This window comes from Vulpes lagopus, chromosome 5 (genome assembly GCF_018345385.1).
Source record: "Vulpes lagopus strain Blue_001 chromosome 5, ASM1834538v1, whole genome shotgun sequence".
In the NCBI taxonomy this organism is placed as follows: domain Eukaryota; kingdom Metazoa; phylum Chordata; class Mammalia; order Carnivora; family Canidae; genus Vulpes; species Vulpes lagopus.
The window spans coordinates 11,964,474-11,989,004 of NC_054828.1; the positions used below are offsets into that span (position 1 = coordinate 11,964,474).

Genomic DNA, 24,531 nt, shown 5'->3' on the forward strand with positions numbered 1-24,531 from the left:
AGCTGTTGGGCATCTGCCTTCCCAGTGGGAAGGAGGCCTCGCTGGCTGTTTCTGTTTCTTAGAAACACTAGCTTTCCTGGAAGAGAGAAAGAGAAAGAGATCTTACATCAAGTGGAAATAGGTGGAGAGAAAACAGCCTTTTTTTTTTTTTTTTTTTTTTTGAGAAAACAGCCTTACCCTCATTCCTCTCCCACAAGGTCTGCACCCGAGCAAACAGCACTCAGCCACCAAGGATGGGCCTGCTGTGGTGTCCCTGACATCAGGGACAAGTCTAGAGACACCAGGTTAGATCCACGGTGGTGGCACGAAGACCGGGACCTGGCGGCCAAGCCGGGGAGCTAAACCCTCCCCCAGGGCCCATGGGAGCACAGTAAGGGACCGTGGACTTTGCCAGGCCGGTGCGGAGGGCTTCTCAGAGGCGGCGATGCTAGATTTGGGCTTTGATGTATGGCAGAAGCAGGTGCTCCTGCAGCGGGATCTGGGTACCAGGTGCCTAGGAGCCACATGGGTGAGGCCTTTAGTGGCTGTGAAGTGGTAGGTGTGCAGGGAGCATCTGGTAAGTTGGGGCAGGAAGGAGAATAAGGCGGGCGTGGGGGGGAGTGGGGTGGGAGGACAAGGAGGAGGGGGCTGGGCAGGAAGCCACAGGGTGGAGGGGGACGCTTGTGGTGTGGGGGGTGTGGGGTGTCAGGGGCGCGGTTGCTCCTGAGGCGGCCGGGGACTGCCCAGGGAGGGTGGGCTCCGGATGAGCCTGGGTGTCATTGGTTCACCACGAGCAGTGGGGGTTTCCGTTTCCCTTCGGGGCCCTGATCTCTTTGGGCCCAGCTGTGTGGTTCCCGCAAGACGCCCAGCGGCGACCGGGTCCCCACGGCTGAGAGCAGCTGGACGTGGTGGGCTGAGTGTGAGGAAGAGCCCTTGGTAAGCTGGGGGCTGGGGCCCGGCCCGGCGGCTCACCCTCCAAGCCACTCTATAAGGAAAGGATCCCTGTGACCTGGAGCTCCAGCCCAGGCCCTAAGCTAAGCAGGGACACATCCCGGATTGGAACCCGGGTTCGTTCCTCTGATAGGTTCCCCCCTCCTCCTGAGCCCCCAAACAGTGGAGAGGGAGGGGGACAGTGCTCAGCCCAGGTTCCAGAGGGTTCCAGACAGCCAGCCAGGCTGAGAGGGCAGAAGCAGGTCGGGGAGCTCATGCCTTTGGGGAATTGGGAGGAAGCAGAGGTGGAGGAGGGGAGGGGAGTCAGAGCCTCTGGGGCGCCCCCAGGGTGCTGCTGCCAGGCTGACCAGCAAAGGAGTTCTGTGGGGTGCAAAGGCTCTGGTGGGTTGTCTTGAGGTACCAGGATTTGGTCCTTGTGTTGCCCACATTGTCTCTGAAGGCCTGCTCAGGGCCAAGACCTGCAGGGAACCTGAGGGGGAGTGACTGCCCACGGTGGGGTGACTGTGACCTGGGGACAGAGCAGGGGGGTGGCCGGGCTTTGCTCCCCCCGTTCCCCGAATGGGCCCTCTCTTCCGTGTTCTGTGGGGCAGGAAGAGAGGAGAGGCCTGTGTGTCCCCATCAGAAAGAGGGGGGCGGAGCCTGGTTGGCTCAGATCATGATCCTAGGGTCCTTGCATGGAGCCCCACATCCTCCCTGCTCAGGGGGGAGCCTGCTTCTCCTTCTCCCTCTGTCACTAGCCCTGCTGCTTGCTCGCTGTCCTCTCTCTCAAATCATTAATAACTTCTTAAAAAAAAAAAAAAAGAGCCAGAGGGGCACCTGTGTGGCTCAGTGGTTGAGTGTCTGCCTTAGGCTCAGGTCGTGGTCCTGGGGTCCTGGGAAGGAGCCCCTCATCTTCTCCCTCTGCCTATGTCTCTGCCTCTCTGTGTCACTCATGAATAGATACTAAAAGTGAAAGAGAAGAAAGAAGAAAGAAAGAAAGAAAGAAAGAAAGAAAGAAAGAAAGAAAGAAAGAAAGAAAGAAAGAAAGAAAGAAAGAAAGAAAGAAAGAAAGAAAGAAAGAAAGAAAGAAGAAAGAAAGAAAGAAAGAAAGAAGAAAGAAAGAAAGAAAGAAAGAAAGAAAGAAAGAAAGAAAGAAAGAAAGAAAGAAAGGTGGAGGCGGGTGTTAAGGGTCTGTGGTCGCAGCAGAGGCCGGTGGACTTCATAATCTGAAAACGCCAAAGTGTAGACCTGTGGGCACCACTCTAAGGGTGTGAGCTTAGATCTGTGTGTCTCCGCCGGCAGAGACAAACCTAGAGGCCTTTGGATGGTTAAAGTCACTTTCCTCCTCAGAGCCCTGCATCGGAAGCCCTGGTGTTCCTGTGCACCCGCCCGCCCTAGGAGACTGTGTGACCCTGGGTGAGTCCCTTCCCTGGAGATTCTTTGTTCACGTCTCTTCAAAACTTGGCTTCAGTTTCTTCACGCTGATTCATAGGATCTGTCGTGTTTGGGGCCCGCTCAGCTCTTCTCTGCTCTCAGATCCTGGCTAGTACCTCCTGGCCTCTCGCTGTGCTGACTTTGTTCATGGTGCCCTTTGCAATTTTAAATTTTTAACAGGTCAGATCACTGAAACTTTCCCTTTATTGCATCCGAGATTTCCATCCTGACTAGGAACGATTCCCCAACTCAACATTATTTTTTTTTCTTTTAATATTTCTTCAGGACATTTGTAGCGTTTTCTCTCTAGCTTATATTCAGGGGAACCCGGAGGGTCAGTCAGTGGGGGAAACCGGCAGGGGAGGAGGAGGTCGGGCTCCTGAGCCTCTCAGCGCAGAGAGGGGGGCTCCAAACCCTGACCTGGTGAGGGAGGTGGGGGACGGAATCCCGGGGCGGAAGGAGCCACCTAAGCCAAGGCGTGGAGGCTGAGGTGTGATCAGAAGCAAGGCCGGGGCAGGTCGAGCCTGCGACTCTTGATCTCAGGGTGGTGAGTTCAAACCCCCCATTGGGCTTGCAGCCTCCTTAAAATAAAAATTAAAAAAGAAAAATAGAAGCCGGAAGGAAGGGTGCGTGGGGTGCCTGGACGGAGGCGATGTGCAGGTGGGGAGCAGAGAGGAACACAGGGGTGTGCGGGTGGGGGCCTGGGGCCAGGCCAAAGGGTGTGAGGCTGATTCTGGCTCCTCCTCCCTTTCCTGCCCAGGAGCAGGGGCCGAAGCCACTTGCAGGGTGATGCTGTGTGAGGATCTCGGTCCTGCTGCCTTGGAGCTTAGACAGAGCCGGTGGGGCCGGGAGGGCCCCTGTCCTGTCCAGGCCGTGCAGTCGGGTTCCCTCCTTCTCCTCCTGACGGCCTTGCCGGGAACTGAGCTATCCGCAGGCTGGCCGAGGACCCCGGGTACCAAGCAAGCAGGAGGGAGCATAGTCTGGCCTCCAAGGCCAGCTGAGGCCCAGGCCGAGGGCAGGGCCAGGCCGAGAATAGCAGAAGACAGGACGGATGGACCTCTGGCAAATGTCTGGTGTCACCCCGGGTTCTCCTCCTTCTTCTCTTGGTCCTTGGGCTTCATGGTATCATTTGGCTGCCTTGCCCCTCCCCCGTCTCCAGGGTCAAGGGACCCCCCCTAACCTGAGGTCCCCTTGTATCTTGTTGGCCGAGGCTGGGCCGGACAGCCAGCCCTTGCTGCAAAGACAACCAGTAAACTCGTCCCTGATGTCCAGGCCCAGAGGGGCAGCAGGCGGAGGGGGTGGTCAGTGGCCTTGGAGGAGTGTGGAGGTGTGTGGGACCTGGTGGGCAGGACACAGCAAGGTCAGGAGAACCAATGCGTTGTGAAGGCCAGAGCTGAGAGCAAAGAGCTGGCCATGCATGGGTGGCAGGATGCGAGCAGAGCCACAGTGGCTTGGAGACAGAGAGAGGGACCTGCTGGGAGCTGTGTGCCCCCATCGCTGGGCCTGCCCTGATCACCCAACAGCTGTGTTTCTGCTTTGCTCCTGTCCTGACACAGCGTCCACCATGGCCTTCTGGTCAGTGCCCCTCAGCCTGAAGCCACCAGGGCCACTCCTGGAGAGTACAGATTCCCTCTCTACTAACTGACTTGTTTTTACCCATATGCCCACCCACCTTCCCAATGAAACGCAGGTGCTTTTAATTTTTTGCTTTTTCTTTACGTGGTTCATCAAGATCTTTAAGTGATATTCTTACACTGGAAACAGAATAGGTGCAAGAGTCGGCTCTGGGAGACAGGAAGTCTGGATTTGAGTCCCAGCTCTGGCACTAGCCGGCTGCTTGGATAAATTATTTAACCTTTCAGAGCTTCGGTTCCTTTTCTTACAGAGTCATGGTGAGAACTAGTATATGAGTTAATTCACACAGAGCGTTTAGAACAGTGCCTGGTGCAATGCAGGTAGTCCTCAACCACTAGAGCTAATCTCTTTCCCTTGATTTTTAAATTGTGATTTTTAAATTGTGATTTTTAAATTGTGATATTTAAAAGTTCTTTCTTACCAGGACAGAGAAGAGTTTCACTTATTTTTATACTTTCTTTTACACACTTTTCCACCTTCTTCTAATAATATAACCCTAATATTATATCCTCTATTAGAAACCTTTCTAGTAAAAAAAAAAAAAAAGGAAAGAAAAACAAAGAAAAAAAAAAGAAACCCTTCTAGTGGTCGCAATTTAATTACACCTTTGTTTCTTTTTCCTTTTTTTCTTATGTCTTTATTTCTTAGCCTCTCAATTGCACTCAGGATTTTTGGACTCCACACTCTGTGAAATGAGGATATTAATCCTTCTCCTCTCTTCATGCTTCACCTCTCAGCTTCTGCTATTGTACTTTAGGTGCATGTTGATTGGCAACGGGGGCATTTAGTTCTCTTATTTAATAGTCTCTTGTGTTCTTAAAGTGAAAAAGCAAACAAGATTGTTCACATCTTTGTGTTGTTTTCAGTATTGTTTACTGTAGAGGTAACTTGTGAAATACAGTTGCACATGCTTCCTTGCACAGCTTTAGTTTTTCGTAATTTTCTAGTTGCCTTTGTTTTTGCACCTTGCCATGTTGCGTTCAACATTTCCTCAATTTCTTTACAACTGTGCATTATGTGAGGTATTAGATCAAGTCCCCTTACCCCACAGAACTATTCACTTCTTATTCCATCCTGGGCTGGTGGTTCCCTAGGCTTGCTGCATGCCCCGCTGTATTCCTTGGATTCCTTTCTCCCTATGTTCTGTTTCCTGTTTCCTGGATCCCTCACATCTTTCCATCTTGGTTATTACTGTCAACTTCCCCCATAAGCACACAAACTTTTTTTTTTCCTGCAGCTCTTCCTTAAGTGATTTTCTAAGAAAAGACTGCGAAAGGTAACTTGTCATTTCCCGTTTAGTTCCATTTATTTTTTCACATTTTCATTTCACTTTCTGGAAGTTTTCCTTAGCTTTTGCAACCTTTTCTTAGACTTCTTTAGTTTGTTGGTCACTTTTTAATACCCAAGATCTCTTTTTTGGTCCCATTAATTTTTTTTTGCCCTTTTCAGTGCATCTTGTTCTCATTTTATGAAGAAAACACCTTTCTGATCTCCCTGAGGACACTGATTCAAGGTTTAAAATTTATTTTATTTTATTTTATTTATTTATTCATGAAATTATATTGATATTACAAAATTCTTTTGATGTCATTTTTTAAATGTTTTACTTAGTCCAGCTTATTTTTGGTTGTTGTTGTTGTTGAAGTAAGGAGCCCTGCCTGTCCTAGATAGTGGATCAGTATTAGCTATTATCAATTAGGAAACACACATGTTCTTGACCTCAAGGAATTTCCAGAACATGTCTTCCCATCTTTTCTTCTGTGTTTGGTTTTATTGCTTCCGTAGCTTCTCAGATGGCAGTCTCCTTGTCTGATTATCTTCTCCTTGTGCCCCAACAGGAGGACAGGACTCTGACTTGGCTTGGGAGTGAGTTGGAGTGAGGTGAGGAACCTTCCTTAAGTAGCAGCCAGCCGAGGCCAGTGGACAAACACATGGGGTTAAGTCCATTTTGGCATTTGTGGCCATCCCAGCGGGAACCACCAGAGGCCTGGACCCTGGCTGCTCCCTGTTGCCACAGCTGGCTCACATTTGACCCCACCATTTGTTCTCTCTTCCCCAAGGCTGAAGCAACACCTCCTTCCAGCTGAGACACAGACAAGACTGTAGGGAAACTCCTCAGATCCCACTGCTGGCACCATGACCTCGGAAGGCCGTGAACTCTCCCCAGGTAGTCACCTTCTACTTTCTGGATGATGCCTGGTATTGTGAGGATGCCTCCAGCTGAGTTAACCTACAGAGGAGTCAGTCCCTTGAGAGTGTCATCGAGCCCCCAAGAGGGGTCAAGGGGAGTCCCCACCACAGGGTCTGTAGGGACACTTCCCTCCTGCCTTCTCAGGGTCTTGGCTGAGATGATCACTTTCTCTCCTTCCCCCTGCTGTCCTTCCAATGACCCAGAAGTAAGGCAAGGACAGCCCAAAGACCTAGGGGACAGCAGAAAGAGAAAGAGGGGGTCCTGAGGTAGGGTGCAAGGGGAGGTAGACCGGCAACCTTGGAGGCCTCTCCTGCCCTCTTGCCCTGGTCAAGCCTCCGGCTTGGCTCAGGATGACTGGGGGCTTTGCAACAGAGGCCATTCCCTCCAACTCTTACCCTGCTGCCAGCCTGACTGCTCTGTGAGGGTCAGTGGGACACCGACCAGGCCCCCAGTCGGGTCTTTGCCACAACCCACCTGTGTGACCTGGGTGCCTTACTTTACCTTATCTATAAATGTGGATGTTTCCTTATGTTGTTATGAGGATCAATATACTGTGTTTATGTGGTTTGGGCCAGTACCTGCTACACTGGATGTCCTCCCTAAGTATTGTTACTCTCCTCTTGACCTGGAACCTGTTACTTACCTCCTCTCTCCCAGCATTCCCCACCCTGACAGCTATATTAGGGCACTTGCCCTGTGTCCCAACTAAGCATCTGCTTATCAGTATTGAAAGCAGAGCAGGAACTGATTCTTTGATCTCAGTACCCCTGCCTAGGCCAGTTCTCAGCTCTTCCCTCCTTTATCCATAAATACATAGCTTTGAAGCTGTGGTTTCCCTCCAGCTACGCCCTGGTTTTCTCTCTCTCTTAGTGTAACAGGAAAAAGAAAAAAACTAAACAACCCTTCATTCTTTCTTTCCATCTAGAGAACGAAAGTTTTCTTGAGGATGCTATTGCGTATTTCCAGAACACCGTGAGCCCAGAAGTACTGCATCACCTATTGAACGACCATGAAGCCTGGGAGAGATTTGTGGCTGTGGCTGTGGCCTCATTGCCCAGGTAACACCTCAGGGATGCCCCACAATGGTCACCCCCATCTCTGATTGGCAGGATCCTGGGGTGGAGGTTGAGTATGTTCCCTCTCAACAATCCATAAGGAATATGTCTTCCATGATATTCACTGGCAGTGAATGGCCTCGGATTGAGAAGGGAAACCTGTAGAGGGCAGGTTATGTGACCTTGGACCTTAACATAAAGTAGAACTTTCTCTGCCTTGGTCTCTTCAACTGTTCAATTTTATCCTGAAGAAACTAAGATAATGCATGTAAATTACTTAGCATAGTGACTGACACATAGTAGGTACTCAATTAATGTTAACTTTTCAGAGGATTACTGGGAGAAGTCAGGGGCCATGGGTCTTCTTCCATGAGATGAGGGCTAAACAGGACTTCCTCTGGGACAATTCAGAAGAATACTGACACATCAGTCTGTGGAGAAACTGGAATTGGACTGAACTGGGTTGGATCCTGATTTTATCTTTGCCCAGTCCTGGGGGTCTCTGGGTCTGTATGTCTTGGAGTCTCAGATTTGCCATTTATTCAATGGAAGCTAGAATTGAATCTGATAAGATTGTGGTAAAGGTCTCAGTGTGAATTGCAAGGTCAAAGGTGAGGATCCAAAGGCAGTCATCCCGTCCAAAAGCCCAGGAGGCTTGGATCAGTACCTGCCATCCTGGTGGTCAGGATGGACAAGGGGTTCTAGGTTGGAGGACCAGGTAGGATTGGGCAGCAGAGCGGGGCCTGGGTGAAGCTCTAGGGCACAAAACTTGAGGAGGCCCTGGACCTAGCAGAGATGTTGTGAGAGGGAGAGGGGACATTTTTCCTCTTGCTTCTTTGATCTCCTCCCCCCAGGCATCCGGGGCTATAGGAAGGTGTTTCCTCTATGCTTTGCCTGGGAGTTTGGGAGTATTGACTACCAGTTGGAAGCTCTTGTCGTCTACATAGAGCAAGGCCAGGCCAGTGGGAGTTAGCGTGGTTATGTGACAGCTTCCAGCTCCAGAGGGGCATTTGCCAATTCTGTCCTCATTAAGGGATTCTGAGACTCAGAAGTGCCCACCAAAGAGGAAAGTACTTCCTCCACCAGCTTGCCCAAAGGCAGGTCTTTTCTGGCTTAGTGCTTCAGATAGAAGGTTCTCAAGATCTCTTTGTCAAGTTGCACATGGTCTTGGTGGACATGCATGCGAAGCTGTCACCAGCTAAGATGTGAATTAGGTTGGTGTCACCTATGAGGTCGGGTGTGCTGGGTGCTGGGTCGAGGGTCAGTGATGTGCACTGGAGAGACTGAGGGAACCAGGGAGCAGGTGTGCTGCTTCTCAGTCAGTTGGGGCAGTGGCTGGGCTCCAGCAGAGGACATCATGCTTGGGATGACAGAGCAGGTGCCAAGCAAAATGATCATTAAGATCCCTTCTTGCTCTGAGGGGTTGTTTTTTTTTTTTTTTCTTTAATTCCAAGTTCCCACAGTGAGCTACACTGTAAAGTCTGAGAGCACTCTCCCTACAATTGCCCTTACTTTTGGCACCAACTGGTAATTGTGGCAGTGGGGTTCCCCAAACCACCCGAGATTGGATGAGTCTCTGGAAGCACTTGTAGAGCTCACTGAGACCTGTCACTCTTGGTAATGCTGTGTCACAGGGCAGGTTACAGGTTACCTTCAGCCAAGGAAAGAGACACTTGGGGCAGAGGCCTGGAGGGTTTCCAGTGCAAAGCTTCAATTGTCCTCAGGATGCATTACTGTCCTGTATTCAGTGTGTAACAATAGCATGTGGAGCATTGCCCAGCAGGGAAGCTCTCGGTGTGAAAGTAAACAATTATCATGACACTTATTAAAATGGCAAAGAAGACTTAATTCATGTTGTAGGTGTCCAGAGAGTGTTTGTCATAGAGCAGTAAGATCTGGCTTAACTAGGACTACAGCAAGATAGTTAGGGATTTAGTCAAGGAGCAGGTTGGGGCCTGGGGATGAATAATCACTAAGAGGAGACATGAAGGTGGGGGGATTCTTACTAACCTGATCCAACAGGGTTCTTGCAAAGACTGGGCACTCCAGGCTGTTAAGGACAGAGCACAGAAGACCAACGGCAAGGCCTGGTCAGGCAGAGGGTTCAGAAGAGCCTGAGTAATGTTTGGTCATGGAGAGAGTCTTTTTCAACCCGAGGCTCAGGGTATAGACTTTTATTGGGGCTCAGTCCCGTGCTCCCTGCATGGCCACCTGGTGATCTCCAGCTCCACTTAGAGGTCATACTAACACTTTTAGTTTCTAGTTCTTCCATAGATCAGAACTGACAGCACATGACCCAACGCCCTCATCATACATCGTCTTGTCAGGCTGTCCAGTAGCCTGAGGCCCAGGCATCATCATTCTAGCAGCCTTGACATCCTAGGTAGGGCCTAGAGCTCACCTCCAGTGCCAAAGGCAAAGGGCAGGCCTCTGTGGGTAAGGTTAATCCTTCAGTACACACGAAGAGCCTCCCAACAAAGGTTTTTCTGCTCCCACCCCACTTCCCTGTGTTCATCTACTGAGTTCCCAGTCTACAAACACTGTGGCACTGACCGGCTTACCTGACCTTGACTCTAGAGGCATCTTCCTCAAATACCCACCGCGTAAGAGCATCTTCAGATGACATGGACTTATTTTTCCCCGACCTGACTGTGTCTTACGGAACATGAGCAATGGGAAGAATGTGTTTAACACTGCAGAAACAGTTCATTACATTTGTAAAATTCTTTTCCGTTCGATTTCTAGTAAACATTTTCTGTGGTTTACGTAGGATAAATCAAATCAAGCCCATTTGACAGATCAGTCTTTCTTACTCACTAGACCTTCGCTGTTTCAGGGAGGAGGCTGACACACAACATGAAGGTTTGAATGACCTGACAGGACACATGCATATGGAAGACGAAGACCTGGCTAGGGAGACTTTTTTGAATGTGTTTCCCCAGTTGAAAGTGGAGCTTGAGAACCGCATAAGAAAGCTCCGTGAGCTTGCAGATGAGGTTGACAAGGTCCATAAGCGCTGCACCATCTCCAACATGGTAGCGAGCTCCACCGGTGCTGCGTCTGGCCTCCTGGGCGTCCTTGGTCTGGGTCTGGCACCTGTAACAGCAGGGTTCAGTCTGACACTCTTGACAACTGGATCGGTGCTGGGAGTCGCAGCTACTGTGACTCACGTGTCCACCAGCCTTGTGGAATACTCAAACACATCGTCTGCAAGAGCTGAAGCCAGTGACCTGGTGTCTGGTATTGATCAAGGGGACAGAGTTGGATTGGGTCTGCAGAACACCATGCTCAAAATTCTTTCTTTAGGATCTCTCATTAAAAATCTGCAAAAAATTGCAAAGAATAATAGTGCCAAGAAGGTAGCCAAAGTCCAACCTCACCTGGTAGACAAGGCCAGGCGCCTCATGACAGGTAGGAGTGTCTCAGTTCGAAGTGGCAGTCTGGTGCAGAAAGCTTTTGGAGGTACTGCTCTGGCAATGACCAAAGGAATCCGGTTTCTGGGCATGGCTAGCTCAGGTGTGTTCCTTCTGATGGATGTGGCCAGCCTTGTAAAAGAGTCAAGGCACTTGCATGAAGGGGCAAGGGCAGAGTCAGCTGAAGTGCTGAGGCAGCACGCCCAGGAGCTGGAGAGAAAGTTGGAATTGCTCACACGGCTCTATGAGAGTCTCATGTAGGGCTGACTCCATGACCTCCAAGCAGGGACGGAGCAGGGGTGAGTGTGGGACAAAGACATAGAGGGACTTTATTATAAGGTGAGGGGGGCAAAATAACGTTTTGGGGGGGCATTCCAGAGTTTAGCATTAGATTAGTTGGGCCCAGTGACGGCGGGGTTTATTCAGTTTTTTTTTTGAGGGGGGGGTCCCAGGGAGGAAGGGACATGGGGCTGGAATGAGGAGACAGGGATGGAGAGAGTGAGGGGAATATACCAAAGAGGACACGGGGGACGTGGGGAAAGAGGGGCGCGCAGGAACAAGCAGCGAGGCCAGGAATACTCAAGCGAGAATGGTTGGAATATGCGAGAAGTGCTCCTCTGCCGACCCTCCCCGTGGTGACGCGCTGGCAGGAGTGGACCCCTTCCTACAAATCCAAAACCATGATGAGATTCTACTCCCCCTGGTCAGAATGGCCTGAACAAATCAGGACACAACAGATGCTGACAAGGATGTAGAGAATGGGAAACCCTCTGATGCTGCTGGTGGCAATGCAAGCTGGGGCAGCTGCTCTGGAAAACAATGTGGAGGTTCCTCAAAAAGTTAAAAATAGAACTACCTTATGACCCAGTAATTGCAGTGCTAGGTATTAATCCAGATGATACAAACACAGTGATTCAAAGGGCATGTGCACCCTGATATTTATTTATTTTATTTTTCAAAGATGTTACTTATTGGAGAGAGGCCATGGGGAGGGTGGGGAGGAGCTGAGAGAGGGGGCCAAGTGGACTCCTCCATGAGCAGGAAATCCAGCTCAGGGCTCAATCCCAGGACCCTGAGATTATGACCTGAGCTGAAGGCAGATGTTTAACTGACTGAGCCACCCAGGCTTCCACCCCAATATTCATAGCAGCAATGTCCACAATAGTCCAACACTGAAAAGAGGCCAGGGGTCTATCAACAGATGAGTGGATAAACACAATGGAATACTACTCAGCCATCAAAAAAGAATGAAATCTTACCATTTCAATAACATGGATGGAACTAGATGGTATTGTGCTAAGTGAAATAAGTTAATCAGAGAAAGACAAATACTACATGATTTCACTCATAAGTAGAATTTAAGATAGAAAACAGGTGAACATAGGGAAAGGGAAAGAAAAATAAGAGGAAAACAAGGAGGAGACACACCATGAGAGACCCTTAACTCTGGGAAACAAACTGAGAGTCTCTGGAGGGGAGGTGGGGGGAGGGGGAGTAACTGAGTAATGGGCATTAAGGAGGGCACGTGATGGAATGAGCACTGGGTATTATATGCCCCTGATGAGTCATGAAACTCTACCCCTGAGACAAATAATGTACTATATGCTAACTAAATTGAATTTAAATAAAAAATTATATATATAAAAAAGAATGGACTCTTTCCTGCCTCAACTCACCTTTGTCTTCCAGTCGACTGACCTTCATTAGATGATGACTTCCTCATGATGGTGGTGGTGGGGACGATGGCAGAAGGGTGGGGGAACATTTGGCAAGTTGCTGGTGCTTTTGGGGGCCAGGTGCACTGAGAGACCAATGAAATTCTAAAGGTGGTGTTGGAACCGTGGTGATCTGGGAAAAAAAAAAGCATGGGTCGGGGGGGTTAGAAAAGAGAGAGCAGATGTCAGCAGCGGGTCAAGGAACCTTGTGGTAGGTCGAGGTCAACTTGGGGCCAAGAGACACGGTGTCTCATCCTGAAGGAGGTTTTTTTTTTTTTTTAAAAATTTTTTTTTTATTTACTTATGATGGTCACAGAGAGAGGGAGAGAGAGAGGCAGAGACATAGGCAGAGGGAGAAGCAGGCTCCATGCACCGGGAGCCTGATGTGGGATTCGATCCCGTGTCTCCAGGATCGCGCCCTGGGCCAAAGGCAGGCGCTAAACCTCTGCGCTACCCAGGGATCCCCTGAAGGAGGTTCTTATAAAGGATTTTTAGGACGAATACAGGTATGCGATATCTTTAAGATCATAAAACTGAATGGGTAAGAATTTCCAGAACTAACTAAAAAGCTGCATTCGAATTAAACAAGAACTAGGAACATGGGACTAAATGAACTAAGTAGAAGAGTGTGGTTTTGTGACTTCTGTTTGAAACACTGCTAGTTCGCTCATGTTTGTGCTTCCAGAATAAGGAAACTTTCTCTTAAGTAAGATACCTATGACTTACAGAAATTTGATAAAGCATTCACTTATGAACAAATTGAAGCATTTAACTTTTCTGTCGACCTAAACCCTCTGATATTCAAAAGGTCTCAGTGAGTATTCTTTCTTCCATGACAATCATGGTCATTTGCATAAGTTCAATAAGAATCTGTTCTCTCTGTAATAGGAGAGCATTGGAAACATTGGTTATTTTACCAAGGCTTTAACTGGAATGTCATATTTGAGAGAGACGTGCATAAAACCACAAAGCCCCTTGGAACAGTTGGCCTGATACCTGTTACAGAGTTCCCAGCAGCGTCACCAGGTGAGTAAAGAATGTCGTCATCTCCTGGCAGGTACAAGAACCTCAGGATAGCTGGGGACCTGATGAAGAGCAATCTGCCCACATCTACAGGTATTGCAGGCATGCTGGAGGCGAGTGCTTGACTTGGCTCTGCCTGGAGAGGCTACTAAAAGTTCAAGCTAGAGATTCCTTATAAAATGTTCCAGAAAAACAGGTTTAATGGTCTATACAATCAATCGTTGTTCTTGCTGAGCTTATGCAAATAATGATTCCAAGTTTGTTAAAACTGGACTTGTTTTTCAAATAAATGAGTCGTGATTTGGCTACCTCTAGAAATTAGGGTAAATTCCGAGAGAAAAATGATGTTTCGATAACCCACCTTTGTGGATGTTAAATTCTACTTCTAAATGTCTTTTAATGTTGTTTGCCTAAGCCTGACAACTTGAGGTAAACTTCAGAGAAATTGCCACAGAAGCTCATAGAGACAATCTTCATGCTTTTTATTCCGTGGGAATAACAGGACCCCATGGGTATATGATCATTTAAACAACTGGAAAATAGGATTGGGTCCCCAACGACTGTATAACTCAACTAGCACCTTGACCAATTTTGTGTGGCTGGGATGACAAAATCCCTCCCTAAAAGCCAGAGCATACCCAAACTGTGGGGCTAAGTGTGGGTTTGTGGAGATAACGGATGACCCCACTTTGTGATTGGATTGGATGATGCACTTGGGGATGCCCATATCCCTTGAGACCAGCCTTCTCCCATTTGCCTTTCATTCCTTATATTAGTATCTTGTGAAAGTTGGATCTCACATAAAAGAGGGCTTCTTGATGGTATTACCCCTTAATCACGTTTATCCTAGAACCACCTCTGTTGATGTATAATTGCAAACAAAGATTTTAGCCAAGCATACAACAGGTCTCCTGGTAAAAGGAGCCTCAGAGGTCACTATGGGACAGTCCCTGAGTGGAATGACTTCACATTGGTTCCAGAGTGTCATAGAGACCAAAGGCTACCAATAGATGATGAGAGGCTGACTTCTTGAATACCAGGCTGTGCTTATAGTCATACCTGAAATAGCACTTGACACGTGTCAAACGTATGCTAAACCAGCTACCTTATGCCTGGCCCTGACTATCATAGTTCCAGAGAGCACAACTATTCAGAAGTTAGTAACCTTGTGTATTTTAGTCAACCAGAGTTTAAAGATTCCCCAACAAAGATTCTCCAACAGATAACAGTCGGTTTCCTGGTGGCAATAGTTTTGTGGAAAATGGAGTGAGAATAGCTGGGTATGTTATAGTGCTCACTCATGCTTTGTAATTGCCAAAGTCTTAAAAATTAATATCTGTACTGACTCCAAATATGCTTTCCTAGTCCTACATGCTCATGGAGCCGTTTGGAAGAAAAGGGGATTATTATCAAGCCATTATCCCCAAACAAATAAGGACTTGAAATTATTACTCTTCTTAAGGCTGTACTCCTACCTAAGGAAGTACCTGTAATTCACCTCAAAGGATATCCAAAGGAATGAGATTCTAAAGGGAATAATTCACTGTGCAGCCAAGCAGACAGCACAAAATAAACAACATTAGGTCTTTTACCACTCTTACCTCCAATAAAGTCTGTAAGTCCAGGCTATTCAGACCAGGAAATGCACAGGACTGAGTTGGTAATAATAAAGAAAAATCATTATACCCAAATATAACCAAGGAAGGTAATACAGGGTTTATACCAGGCTACTGATTTGGGTTAAAAAAAAGACCTTGGAGGCAACAAAAAAACTAAGAGAAATTGTTCCTGGATCTGGACTCCCTTGGTCCTTACAAAGTGACAGCAGACCTCTTTTATTACTTCAATTCAAAAGGTGGCCCTCCAAGCCTGAATCGCCCTTGATATCTTGACTGCAGTTAAAGGGAGGCCCAGAATTAGATGATTGTCTCCTAATGGGACCCAATGTCCTTGTGGCCCTAACTTGTGTCCATGGCTTTCCCCCATGGCTGGATAGGCCACTGTACTCGGGGTTTTGCCTGGATGCACAGATGCATTATTAAAACCATTACCAAGCCAGTCGACCTTCCAAATTTAAGACAATGGTGGACACATTCTGCGTCTCATTGGTATAACCACCTCGCATCCAACTTTGTTGCCTCTTTGGGACTGGACAGTGGTGTATGGCACACAGAAGCTCTTAGTAAGTTCATGGTCAAAGCCCTAAGTGATACTCAAAAGAGCATTTCTCCACTAAATACTGAGGTAACACAAATGCATAAAGCAGTTTTACAAAATAGAGCAGCACTACATGTTTAACTGGGTGCTCTGTGCTATCATAAAAACAAAACGCTCTGGGTATGTTCCAGATTACCACATATCTGGGTTTCTAAGCTACGTGTATACTCAAATTGGTGCTTTAAAGGATTCCTGTTTCCTTTAATGATTGGTTAAACACATAGACTAGAGAAGGACTTTTGTCAACTATCAGAGGAGTCTTCTTTGGCCTTCTTTTTCTTTGTGTTATACTAATCATGTTTTGCTGTTTTCTCCCACATCTCTCCACGTGGTGCCAAGACACCTTCGCTGCCATAATTTCAAGCCAACGGGTGATCCTTTCCACTCAGAAAGATCCACACATGTGGATTCACACATGGATTCAGCTGCCTCTGTCTTCTGTAACCCTAGTATCTATAAGAGCCCCAACTGAGCACGGTCGACCCATAGGTGGGGCCATGTCTGTGCCTCTTCTTTTTTTTTTTTAATTTTTAATTTATTTATGATAGTCACACACAAAGAGAGAGAGAGAGAGAGAGAGAGAGAGAGAGAGAGGCAGAGACACAGGCAGAGGGAGAAGCAGGCTCCATGCACCGGGAGCCCAACATGGGATTGGATCCCGGGTCTCCAGGATCGCACCCTGGGCAAAGGCAGGCGCTAAACCGCTGCGCCACTCAGGGATCCCATCTGTGCCTCTTCTAATCAGAGGAAGAAGTTAGGGAAGATGACCCTTCCACTCTCAGCAACATTAAAGATTTAAGAGTCACAAGTGTTCAGGGGGGAATGATGTGGGAATAAAGGCAGCAGAGGAATTATGAAATGTGCTTATGCCCTACAGCCCACTGACAAGTCCTTGAAACAGGCAGAGTGACCTTCCTCTAGGGACACAAGTACCTCAATATCGACATTTTGCTAAGGGCAAAAGGCAATCCTAGCCTGATCCCCAGGATCCTGTGAGTCTACTTTAACATACAAAAATTTCTTTAGAAATTTGCTTTATCTCTACCCTCAAGATACTCATTGGCAATCATCCCCCAAGCATATAACCCACCGATATACATCTGAAGGTCTCATGACTAAGGGTTTATTAGACAGTAAAAAATGACCTTCTCCCAACAGTCACTAGCCCCGTCAAGGTCCTAGAAACCTTGGTTCCCGGATTCCTTAGATATTCAAACTCTCCCTAACCCCCTCTCAACTTGAAAGTCTATAAGGGGCCATTCCTCATGACCTTAGGGCAGGTCTTCCTGCCCACCGGTCCTGTCCCTGTTCTTTAATAAAACCACCTTTTGGGATCCCTGGGTGGCGCAGCGGTTTGGCGCCTGCCTTTGGCCCAGGGCACGAGCCGGGAGACCCTGGATCGAATCCCACGTTGGGTTCCCGGTGCATTGAGCCTGCTTCTCCCTCTGCCTGTGTCTCTGCCTCTCTCTCTCTCTCTCTCTCTGTGTGACTATCATAAATTAAAAAAAAAAAAAAAAATTAAAAAAAACCCACCTTTTTGCACCAAAGACATCTGATGAATTCTTTCTTGAACATGGCCCTGAACCCTAACGTCTTTTTCTACATCACCTCACGCTGGACCCTCTGTTCTCACATCATGGGGCAGGAAGAGAAGAGGTCGGACTGAGTGTCCCCATCAGAAGGAAGAGAAGGGCCAGGGTAAGAAAGGCTGAGTCATCATAGTGAGGCGGTCTGGGCTTCATAGTCTAAAAACACCAAACTGTAGACTCATGGGGATGACGATAAGGGTGTGAGCTTAGATCTCTGTGTTTACACGTTTGGATGTAACAGCAGAGAAAAACCTAGAAGCCTTTGGATGGTTAAAGTCACATTTCTAGCCAAATACCTGCATCAGAAGGCCTGGTCTTCGCGTCTGCCCTGCCCACCCCCGGAGACTGTGTGACCCTGGGTGAGTCCCTTCCCTGGAGATTCTTTGTTTACGTCTCTTAAAATCTTGGTTTCAGTCTTTTCAATTTGATTCATAGGATCCGTCATGTTTGGTGCCCGCTCAGCTTTTGTCTCTTCTTAGAGCACCTCAGAGTTCAGGGAGGAGAACACACAAGAGAAGGACTGCAGTCAGGAGAGCACACATTCAAGGGGAGCCCAGAGAGTCAGTCGGGGGGTGCAGGGAGGAGGAGTTTGGGCCCAGGACCTCTAAGCACAGGTAAACTTTGACCAGGTGAGGAAGGGGGGGAAGGCATCCTGGCAGGGGAAGGAGCAGGTGATGGTTTCTTCCACTTTAAAGTGGGAGCCACAAGAGCACCCACCTTATGGAGCGCATGTGGCTATTCAGTGAGGGATCGCATAAGGAGCCCTGCCTGTCCTAGATAGTGGATCAGTATTAGCTATTATCAATTAGGAAACACACATGTTCTTGACCTCAAGGAATTTCCAGAACATGTCTTCCCATCTTTTCTTCTGTGTTTGGTTTTATTGCTTCCGTAGCTTCTCAGATGGCAGTCTCCTTGTCTGATTATCTTCTCCTTGTGCCCCAACAGGAGGACAGGACTCTGACTTGGCTTGGGAGTGAGTTGGAGTGAGGTGAGGAACCTTCCTTAAGTAGCAGCCAGCCGAGGCCAGTGGACAAACACATGGGGTTAAGTCCATTTTGGCATTTGTGGCCATCCCAGCGGGAACCACCAGAGGCCTGGACCCTGGCTGCTCCCTGTTGCCACAGCTGGCTCACATTTGTTCTCTCTTCCCCAAGGCTGAATCTCTTCCGCAATACTTCCTTCCAGCTGAGACACAGACAAGACTGTAGGGAAACTCCTCAGATCCCACTGCTGGCACCATGACCTCAGAAGGCCGTGAACTCTCCCCAGGTAGTCACCTTCTACTTTCTGGATGATGCCTGGTATTGCGGGGATGCCTCCAGCTGAGTTAACCTACAGAGGAGTCAGTCCCTTGAGAGTGTCATCGAGCCCCCAAGAGGGGTCAAGGGGAGTCCCCACCACAGGGTCTGTAGGGACACTTCCCTCCTGCCTTCTCAGAGTCATGACCTAGATGCCCATTTCCTCCCTCCCCTTGCTATCCTTCAAATGACCCAGAATTGAGGCCAGGATAGCACACAGGATGCGGAGGAGTGGGCGGGGGGGGGGGGGGGGGGGGGGAGGGGACAGCAGAGAAGAAAGGAGGGAGAATGGGTCCTGAAGCAGGGTGGGAGGGGAGGTAGACCAGCAAACTTGGAGGCCTCTCCTGCCCTCTTGCCCTGGTCAAGCCTCCAGCATGGCTCAGGATGAATGGGGGCTTTGCAACAGAGGCCATTCCCTCCAACTCTTACCCTGCTGCCAGCCTGACTGCTCTGTGAGGGTCAGTGGGGCACCGACCAGGCCCCCAGTCGGGTCTTTGCCACAACCCACCTGTATGACCTGGGTGCCTTACTTTACCTTATCTATAAATGTGGATGTTTCCTTATGTTGTTATGAGGATCAATATACTGTGTTTATGTGGTTCGGGCCAGTACCTGCTACACTGGATGTCCTCCCTAAGTATTGTTACTCTCCTCTTGACCTGGAACCTGTTACTTACCTCCTCTCTCCCAGCATTCCCCACCCTGACAGCTATATTAGGGCACTTGCCCTGTGTCCCTACCATAAGCACCTGTTTATCTGATATGAAAGTGGAGCAGGAAATGATTCTATTGATCTCAATACCTCTCCCTACACCAGCTCTCTCTTATCCCTCTTCCGCCAATCAGTTCATAAATACTCAGATTTAACACTGTGGGTTCCTCCAGCCAAGTCCAAGTTTCCTGTCTCCCTTAGTGAAACAGGAAAAAGAAAAAAACTATACGACCTTTCTTTTTTTTTTTCTATCCGTCTAGAGAGCAAAATTTTTATTGAGGATGCTATTGAGTATTTCCAGGACAGGGTGAGTCAAGAGGTACTGCACTTCTTGCTGATTAACCATGAAACCTGGGAGAAATTTGTGGCTGAGACCTCATTGTCCAGGTAACCCCCTACCCCCCCAGGAATGTCCCAGGATGGACACCCCAATCTCTGCACAGCAGTATCCTGGGGTTGGGGTTGAGTATGTTCCTTCTCAACATTCCATAGGGAAACATCTTCAATGACATTGGCTGAGGGCAGGTTGTACGACCTTGGGCCTTAACCTAAAGCAGGCCTAGCTCTTCCTTGATCTCTTCATCTGTTCAATTTTATCACAAGGAAACTAAGATAATGCAGGTAAAATGCTGAACATAGTGACTGATGCATAGTAGGTGCTCAATTGATGTTAACTTTTTAGAAGATTGCTGGGAAGAGACAGGGCCATGGGTCTTCTTCCTGGAGATGAGGGCTAAGCAGGAATTGCTCTGGGACATGCCAGAAACACTGACAGATCAGTCTGTGCCCTGTGGCTTCAGACTAGAGCCTTTCTCCACCCCCACCCCCACCTCCCAGTCAAAGGATTTATATGAACATGCAGGATCCTGCTGGCCCACAAGATGAAGAGGCTTGGGTTGAATTGGACTGAGATAGGTTGGATCCTGACTCTATCTCTGCCCAGTCCTAGTGGGTTCTCTGGGTCTGTATGTCTTGGAGTCTCAGATTTATTATTTGTTTAATGGAAGCTCAAATTGAATCTGATAAGATTGTGGTAAAGGTCTCAGTGTGAATTGCAAGGTCAAAGTTGAGGATCCGGGCAGCCTGGGTGGCTCAACGGTTTAGTGCTGCCTTCAGCCCAGGGTGTGATCCTGGAGTCCCAGGATCAAGTCCCACATCCGGCTCCCTGCATGGAGCCTGCTTCTCCCTCTGCTTGTGTCTTTGCCCGCCTCTCTCTCTCTTTCTCTCATAAATAAATAAATAAATAAATAAAATCTTAAAAAAAAAAAAAGAAAGAAAAACAAAGTTGAGGATCCAAGAGATGTCATCCCATCTGATGGCCCAGGAGGCTTGGACCAGGGCAGAGCTGGCTGTCAGGATGGACAAGGGGTATCTAGGTTGGAGGACCAAGTAGGGTTGGGCAGCAGGGCTGGGACTGGGTGAAGCTCTAGAGGACAAAACTCCAGGAGGCCTTGGACCAAACAGAGCTGTTGTGAGAGGGAGAAGGGACATTTCTCTTCTCTCTTCTTTGATCTCCTCCCTCCAGGCATCTGATGCCATAAGAAGGTGTTTCCTCTATGCCTTGCCTGGGAGTTGGGAGTATTGACTACCATTTGGAAGTGTCTTGTCCTCTACATAGAGCAGGGCCAGGCCAGTGGGAGTCAGTGTGGCTATGTGACAACTTCCAGCACCTGAGGGGCATTTGCCAATTCTGTCCTCATTGAGTACACCAAAGTGCCCACCAAAGAGGAAACTCAGAAGTGCCCACCAAAGAGGAAAGTACTTCCTCCACCAGCTTGCCCAAAGGTAGGTCTTTTCTGGCTTAGTGCTTCAGATAGAAGGTTCTCAAGCTCTCTTGTATCTTTAAGAGATTTTGTCAAGTTGCACATGGTCTTGGTGGACATGCATGCGAATCTGTCACCAGCTGGGGTGTGAATTAGGTTGGTGACACCTGTGAGGTCGGGGGGGTGCTGGGTCAGAGGTCTGTGATGTGAGCTGGAGAGTCTGAGGGGAACCAGGGTAGCGGGTGTGCTGCCTCTCAGTCAGTTGGGGCAGTGGCTGGGCCCCAGCAGAGGACATCATGCTTTTCAGAGACAGCAAGTGCACAACAAAATGATCATTAAGGTCCCATCTTGCTCTGAGCGTTTGTTGGTTTTCTCTCGTGAATTCCAAGTACCCACAGTGAGCTACACTGTGAATTCTGAGAGATTTCCCTAAGATTGCTCTTACTTTGAAACCAACTGGTAACTGGGGAGTGGGGTTCCCCACCACCTGAGATTGAATGATTCTTTGGGAGCACTCGTAGAGCTCACTGAGAGCTGTTACTCTCGGTAATGCTGTGTCACAGGGCAGGGTATGGGTTACCATCAACCGAAGAAAGAGACACTTGGGGCAGTGTCCTGGAGGATGTCAATGCAAAGCTTCGATTGTCTGCAGGAAGCATTACTGTCCAGTATTCAGTGTGTGACAATAGCCCATGAAGCATTGCCCACCAGCGAAGCTCAAGGTATGAAAGTAAACCATATCATGACACTTATTAACATGATAAAGAAGACTTAATTCAGTTGCAGGCATTGAGAATGTAGCAGGGGAGAGAGATCGGCTCACCTTGGAATACAATGAAGACACCTAGGGATTTATAGCCAAGGAAAAGTTCAGGGGCAGGGCATGAGCAATCACTAAGAGAAGACATGAAGGTAGGGGATTCTTTCTAACCTGATCCAACAGGGTTGTTGCTAAAACTGGGCACTACAGGCTGTCAAGGACAGAGCACAGATGACCAAGGTCAAAGCCTAGTTAAGAAGAGGGCTCAGAAGAGCCCAAATAATGTTTGGTCAGGGAAAGAGTCTTTTTCATCCTGAGCCTCAGTATACAGAGTTTGGAGGTCTCAACTAATATCTTTATCTTCTAGTTCTTCCATAGGTCATGACCCTGCACATGACCCAAAAGCCCCCATCATACATTTTCTTGTCAGGCTGTCCAGAAGCCTAAGGCCCAGGCCAAGCAAGACAGTCCTATCATCACTCTAGAACCCTTGACACCCTAGGTGCGGCCTAGAGCTCACCTCCCAGTGCCAAAGGCAAAGGGCTGGGTCTGAGACTAAGGTTAATCCTTCAGTACATATGAAGATTTTCACAACAAAGATTTTTCTGCTCCCACCCCACTTCCCTATGTTCATCTACAGAGTTCCCAGTCTACAAACACTGACACTAGCTGTACTGACCTTTCCTTTTTTTTTTTTTTTTTTAAATTTTTTTATTATTATTTATTTATGATAGTCACAGAGAGAGAGAGAGAGAGGCAGAGACACAGGCAGAGGGAGAAGCAGGCTCCATGCACCGGGAGCCCGATGTGGGATTCGATCCCGGGTCTCCAGGATCGCGCCCTGGGCCAAAGGCAGGCGCCAAACCGCTGCACCACCCAGGGATCCCTATACTGACCTTTCCTTGATGAGGAGCTATCTTCCTCAAATACCCAACACTCAAGAGCATTAACATGACTTGGACACCTTTTCTCCCTATTGACTGTGTACTATGGAACACTGCTCATGTTTAATGCATTTAAGAAGTTGCATTCAAGAAAAATTCTTTACATTTGTAAAATTCTATTCCATTTGATTTCTAGTGAAAGTTCTGTGGTTTATGTAGGACAGATGGAATCAAGCCCCTTTGACAGATCAGCTTTTCTTAATCACCTGACTTTTGCTGTTACAGGGAAGAGGCCAATGCGCTACGTGAAGGTCTGAATGACCTGGAAGGAGACATGGATATTGAAGATGAAGGCCAGGCTAGGGAGAAGTTTTTGAATGTGTTTCCCCAGGTTGAAAGTGGAGCTTGAGGGGTACATAAGAAGGCTCCATGAGTGTGCAGATGAGGTTGACCAAGTCCACGAGGGCTGCACCATCACCAATATAGCAGCCAGCTCCACTGGTGCTACGACTGGCCCTCTGGGCATTCATGGTCTGGGTCTGGTCAGGAAGTTGAAGTTGTCATAGGGAGGTCTCAGTCCGGAAGCCTTGGTAGCTGGAGTGGGGCTGGGAGCAGCATCTGCTGCTACCCAGGTGACCACCAGCATCGTGGAAGGCTCACATGAGTCGCCTGCAACTGCCGAGGCCACTCTTGATAAAGAGGAGGTAGTTGCAAAGGTTCTGCATGAAAACTGGTCCAGTATTTCTTCCTTAGCTGTTGATAGCATGAAAGTCCTGGCTCGCGCTGCAAGAGATGTTCGTAACCTCAGGCCAGGACGCTTCAGGAGTCAACCGGTAGTCAGCACCGCAGGCCTCCTGACAGCCTTAGGTATAGGTTGGGCGCAGGTGAAGAGAGTTGTTAGAGGCACTCTTCGGGCAATAGTCAGAGGAGCCCAAGCCATAGGTATGGCCAGCCTTGGTCTCTTCGTTTTGATGGAAGTGGTCAGCCTTGTGTTCAAGTCAGGGAATTTGCATGAGGAAGCAAAGACATGGTCAGCTGAAAGTATGAGGGAGGAGGCCCAGGAGCTGGCTAGAAAGTTGGAATTGCTCATAAAGATCTATGAGAGTCTGAAGTAGGGCCAGACTCCATGACTCCGAGCAGAGAGGGAGCAGGGGTGTGTGTGGGACAATGACGTGGAGGCTCTTTATTAGAGGGGAAAGGGGGGTAAAATAAAGTTTGGGGGTGGGGTGTTAAGGAGCTTAGCATTTGGCTAGTTGGGCCCAGTGAGGGTGGGGTTACTGTAGCAGCAGGGGTTCCTGGGGAGGAAGGCACATGGGACTGGAATGAGGAGAGAGGGACGGAGAGAGGGGAATGGACCAAAGAGGACACGGGGGATGTGGGGAAAGAGGGGCACGCAGGAACACGCAGCGAGGCCAGGAATACTCAAGCGAGAATGGTTGGAATCTGCGAGAAGTGCTCCTCTGCCGACCCTCCCCAGGAACGGACTCTTTCCCGCCTCAGTCGACTGACCTTCGTTAGGCGGCGACCTCCTCACGATGGTGGCAGTGGGGACGATGGTGGTGGTGGGGACGATGGCAGAAGGGCGGGGAACGTTTGGCTTGTTGCCCGGGCTCTTCGGGGCCGGGTGCGCTGAGACACCAATGAAGTTCCAATGAAATTCTCAAGGTGGTGATTGGAGTCCTGGTGATGTGGGGGGGAAAAAGAAAGAAAGAGAAGAGCGTGGGGTGGGGGGGACAGAAAAGAGAGAGCAGGTGTCAGGATATCCAGGAACCTTGTGGTAGGTGGAGGTCAACCAGCTTGGGGCCGAGACCCCGGGTGTCTGAGCCTCAGTGCCTCCCCGCTGGGGGTGGGGGCCGAGTGCTGGGGACCGGGCGGCCTCCCCACCTCGGCCTCCCCAGACTGCTTGGGGACAGGAGCATGCACCTGCACT

General features: G+C 48.8%; 2 protein-coding genes and 1 long non-coding RNA gene across 12 annotated transcripts; all 3 read left to right on the forward strand.

The window, feature by feature from the left end:
* Window positions 1-203: 203 nt before the first annotated feature.
* LOC121490456 (apolipoprotein L2-like) lies at window positions 204-12,272 on the forward strand. 10 transcript variants are annotated; one of them, XM_041754154.1, is made up of 8 exons: window positions 204-556; window positions 2,260-2,325; window positions 5,216-5,254; window positions 5,428-5,491; window positions 5,817-5,859; window positions 6,039-6,145; window positions 7,095-7,227; window positions 10,061-12,272. In XM_041754154.1, the coding sequence occupies exons 6-8, from the start codon at window positions 6,115-6,117 to the stop codon at window positions 10,896-10,898; spliced, it is 1,002 nt and encodes a 333-aa protein (XP_041610088.1). In that variant the 5' UTR covers window positions 204-556; window positions 2,260-2,325; window positions 5,216-5,254; window positions 5,428-5,491; window positions 5,817-5,859; window positions 6,039-6,114; the 3' UTR covers window positions 10,899-12,272. The 10 variants fall into 10 exon arrangements, with proteins under 10 accessions (XP_041610088.1, XP_041610089.1, XP_041610085.1 ...); XM_041754156.1 differs by lacking the exon at window positions 204-556 and adding an exon at window positions 698-915; XM_041754155.1 differs by lacking the exon at window positions 5,216-5,254.
* A 5,154-nt stretch (window positions 12,273-17,426) lies between these two features.
* On the forward strand, window positions 17,427-18,412 carry LOC121490569. The gene is made up of 3 exons (XR_005987715.1): window positions 17,427-17,540; window positions 18,130-18,172; window positions 18,339-18,412. It is a non-coding gene; the product is annotated as an uncharacterized LOC121490569 (long non-coding RNA).
* Window positions 18,413-18,422: 10 nt separating this feature from the next.
* LOC121491730 (apolipoprotein L3-like) lies at window positions 18,423-23,716 on the forward strand. Its single transcript, XM_041756929.1, has 4 exons — window positions 18,423-18,453; window positions 19,455-19,581; window positions 22,887-22,992; window positions 23,168-23,716. Exons 1-4 carry the CDS (start codon window positions 18,423-18,425, stop codon window positions 23,714-23,716), a joined length of 813 nt encoding a protein of 270 aa, XP_041612863.1.
* Window positions 23,717-24,531: the final 815 nt, after the last annotated feature.

Coding starts and splice junctions, on each gene's coding strand:
- LOC121490456 (XM_041754154.1), top strand. CDS start 6,115: ATGACCTCGGAAGGCCGTGAACTCTCCCCAG. Junction 6,146..7,094: donor AGGCCGTGAACTCTCCCCAG/GTAGTCACCTTC, acceptor CTTTCCATCTAG/AGAACGAAAGTTTTCTTGAG. Junction 7,228..10,060: donor GCTGTGGCCTCATTGCCCAG/GTAACACCTCAG, acceptor TCGCTGTTTCAG/GGAGGAGGCTGACACACAAC.
- LOC121491730 (XM_041756929.1), top strand. CDS start 18,423: ATGACCTCAGAAGGCCGTGAACTCTCCCCAG. Junction 18,454..19,454: donor AGGCCGTGAACTCTCCCCAG/GTAGTCACCTTC, acceptor CTATCCGTCTAG/AGAGCAAAATTTTTATTGAG. Junction 19,582..22,886: donor GCTGAGACCTCATTGTCCAG/GTAACCCCCTAC, acceptor TTGCTGTTACAG/GGAAGAGGCCAATGCGCTAC.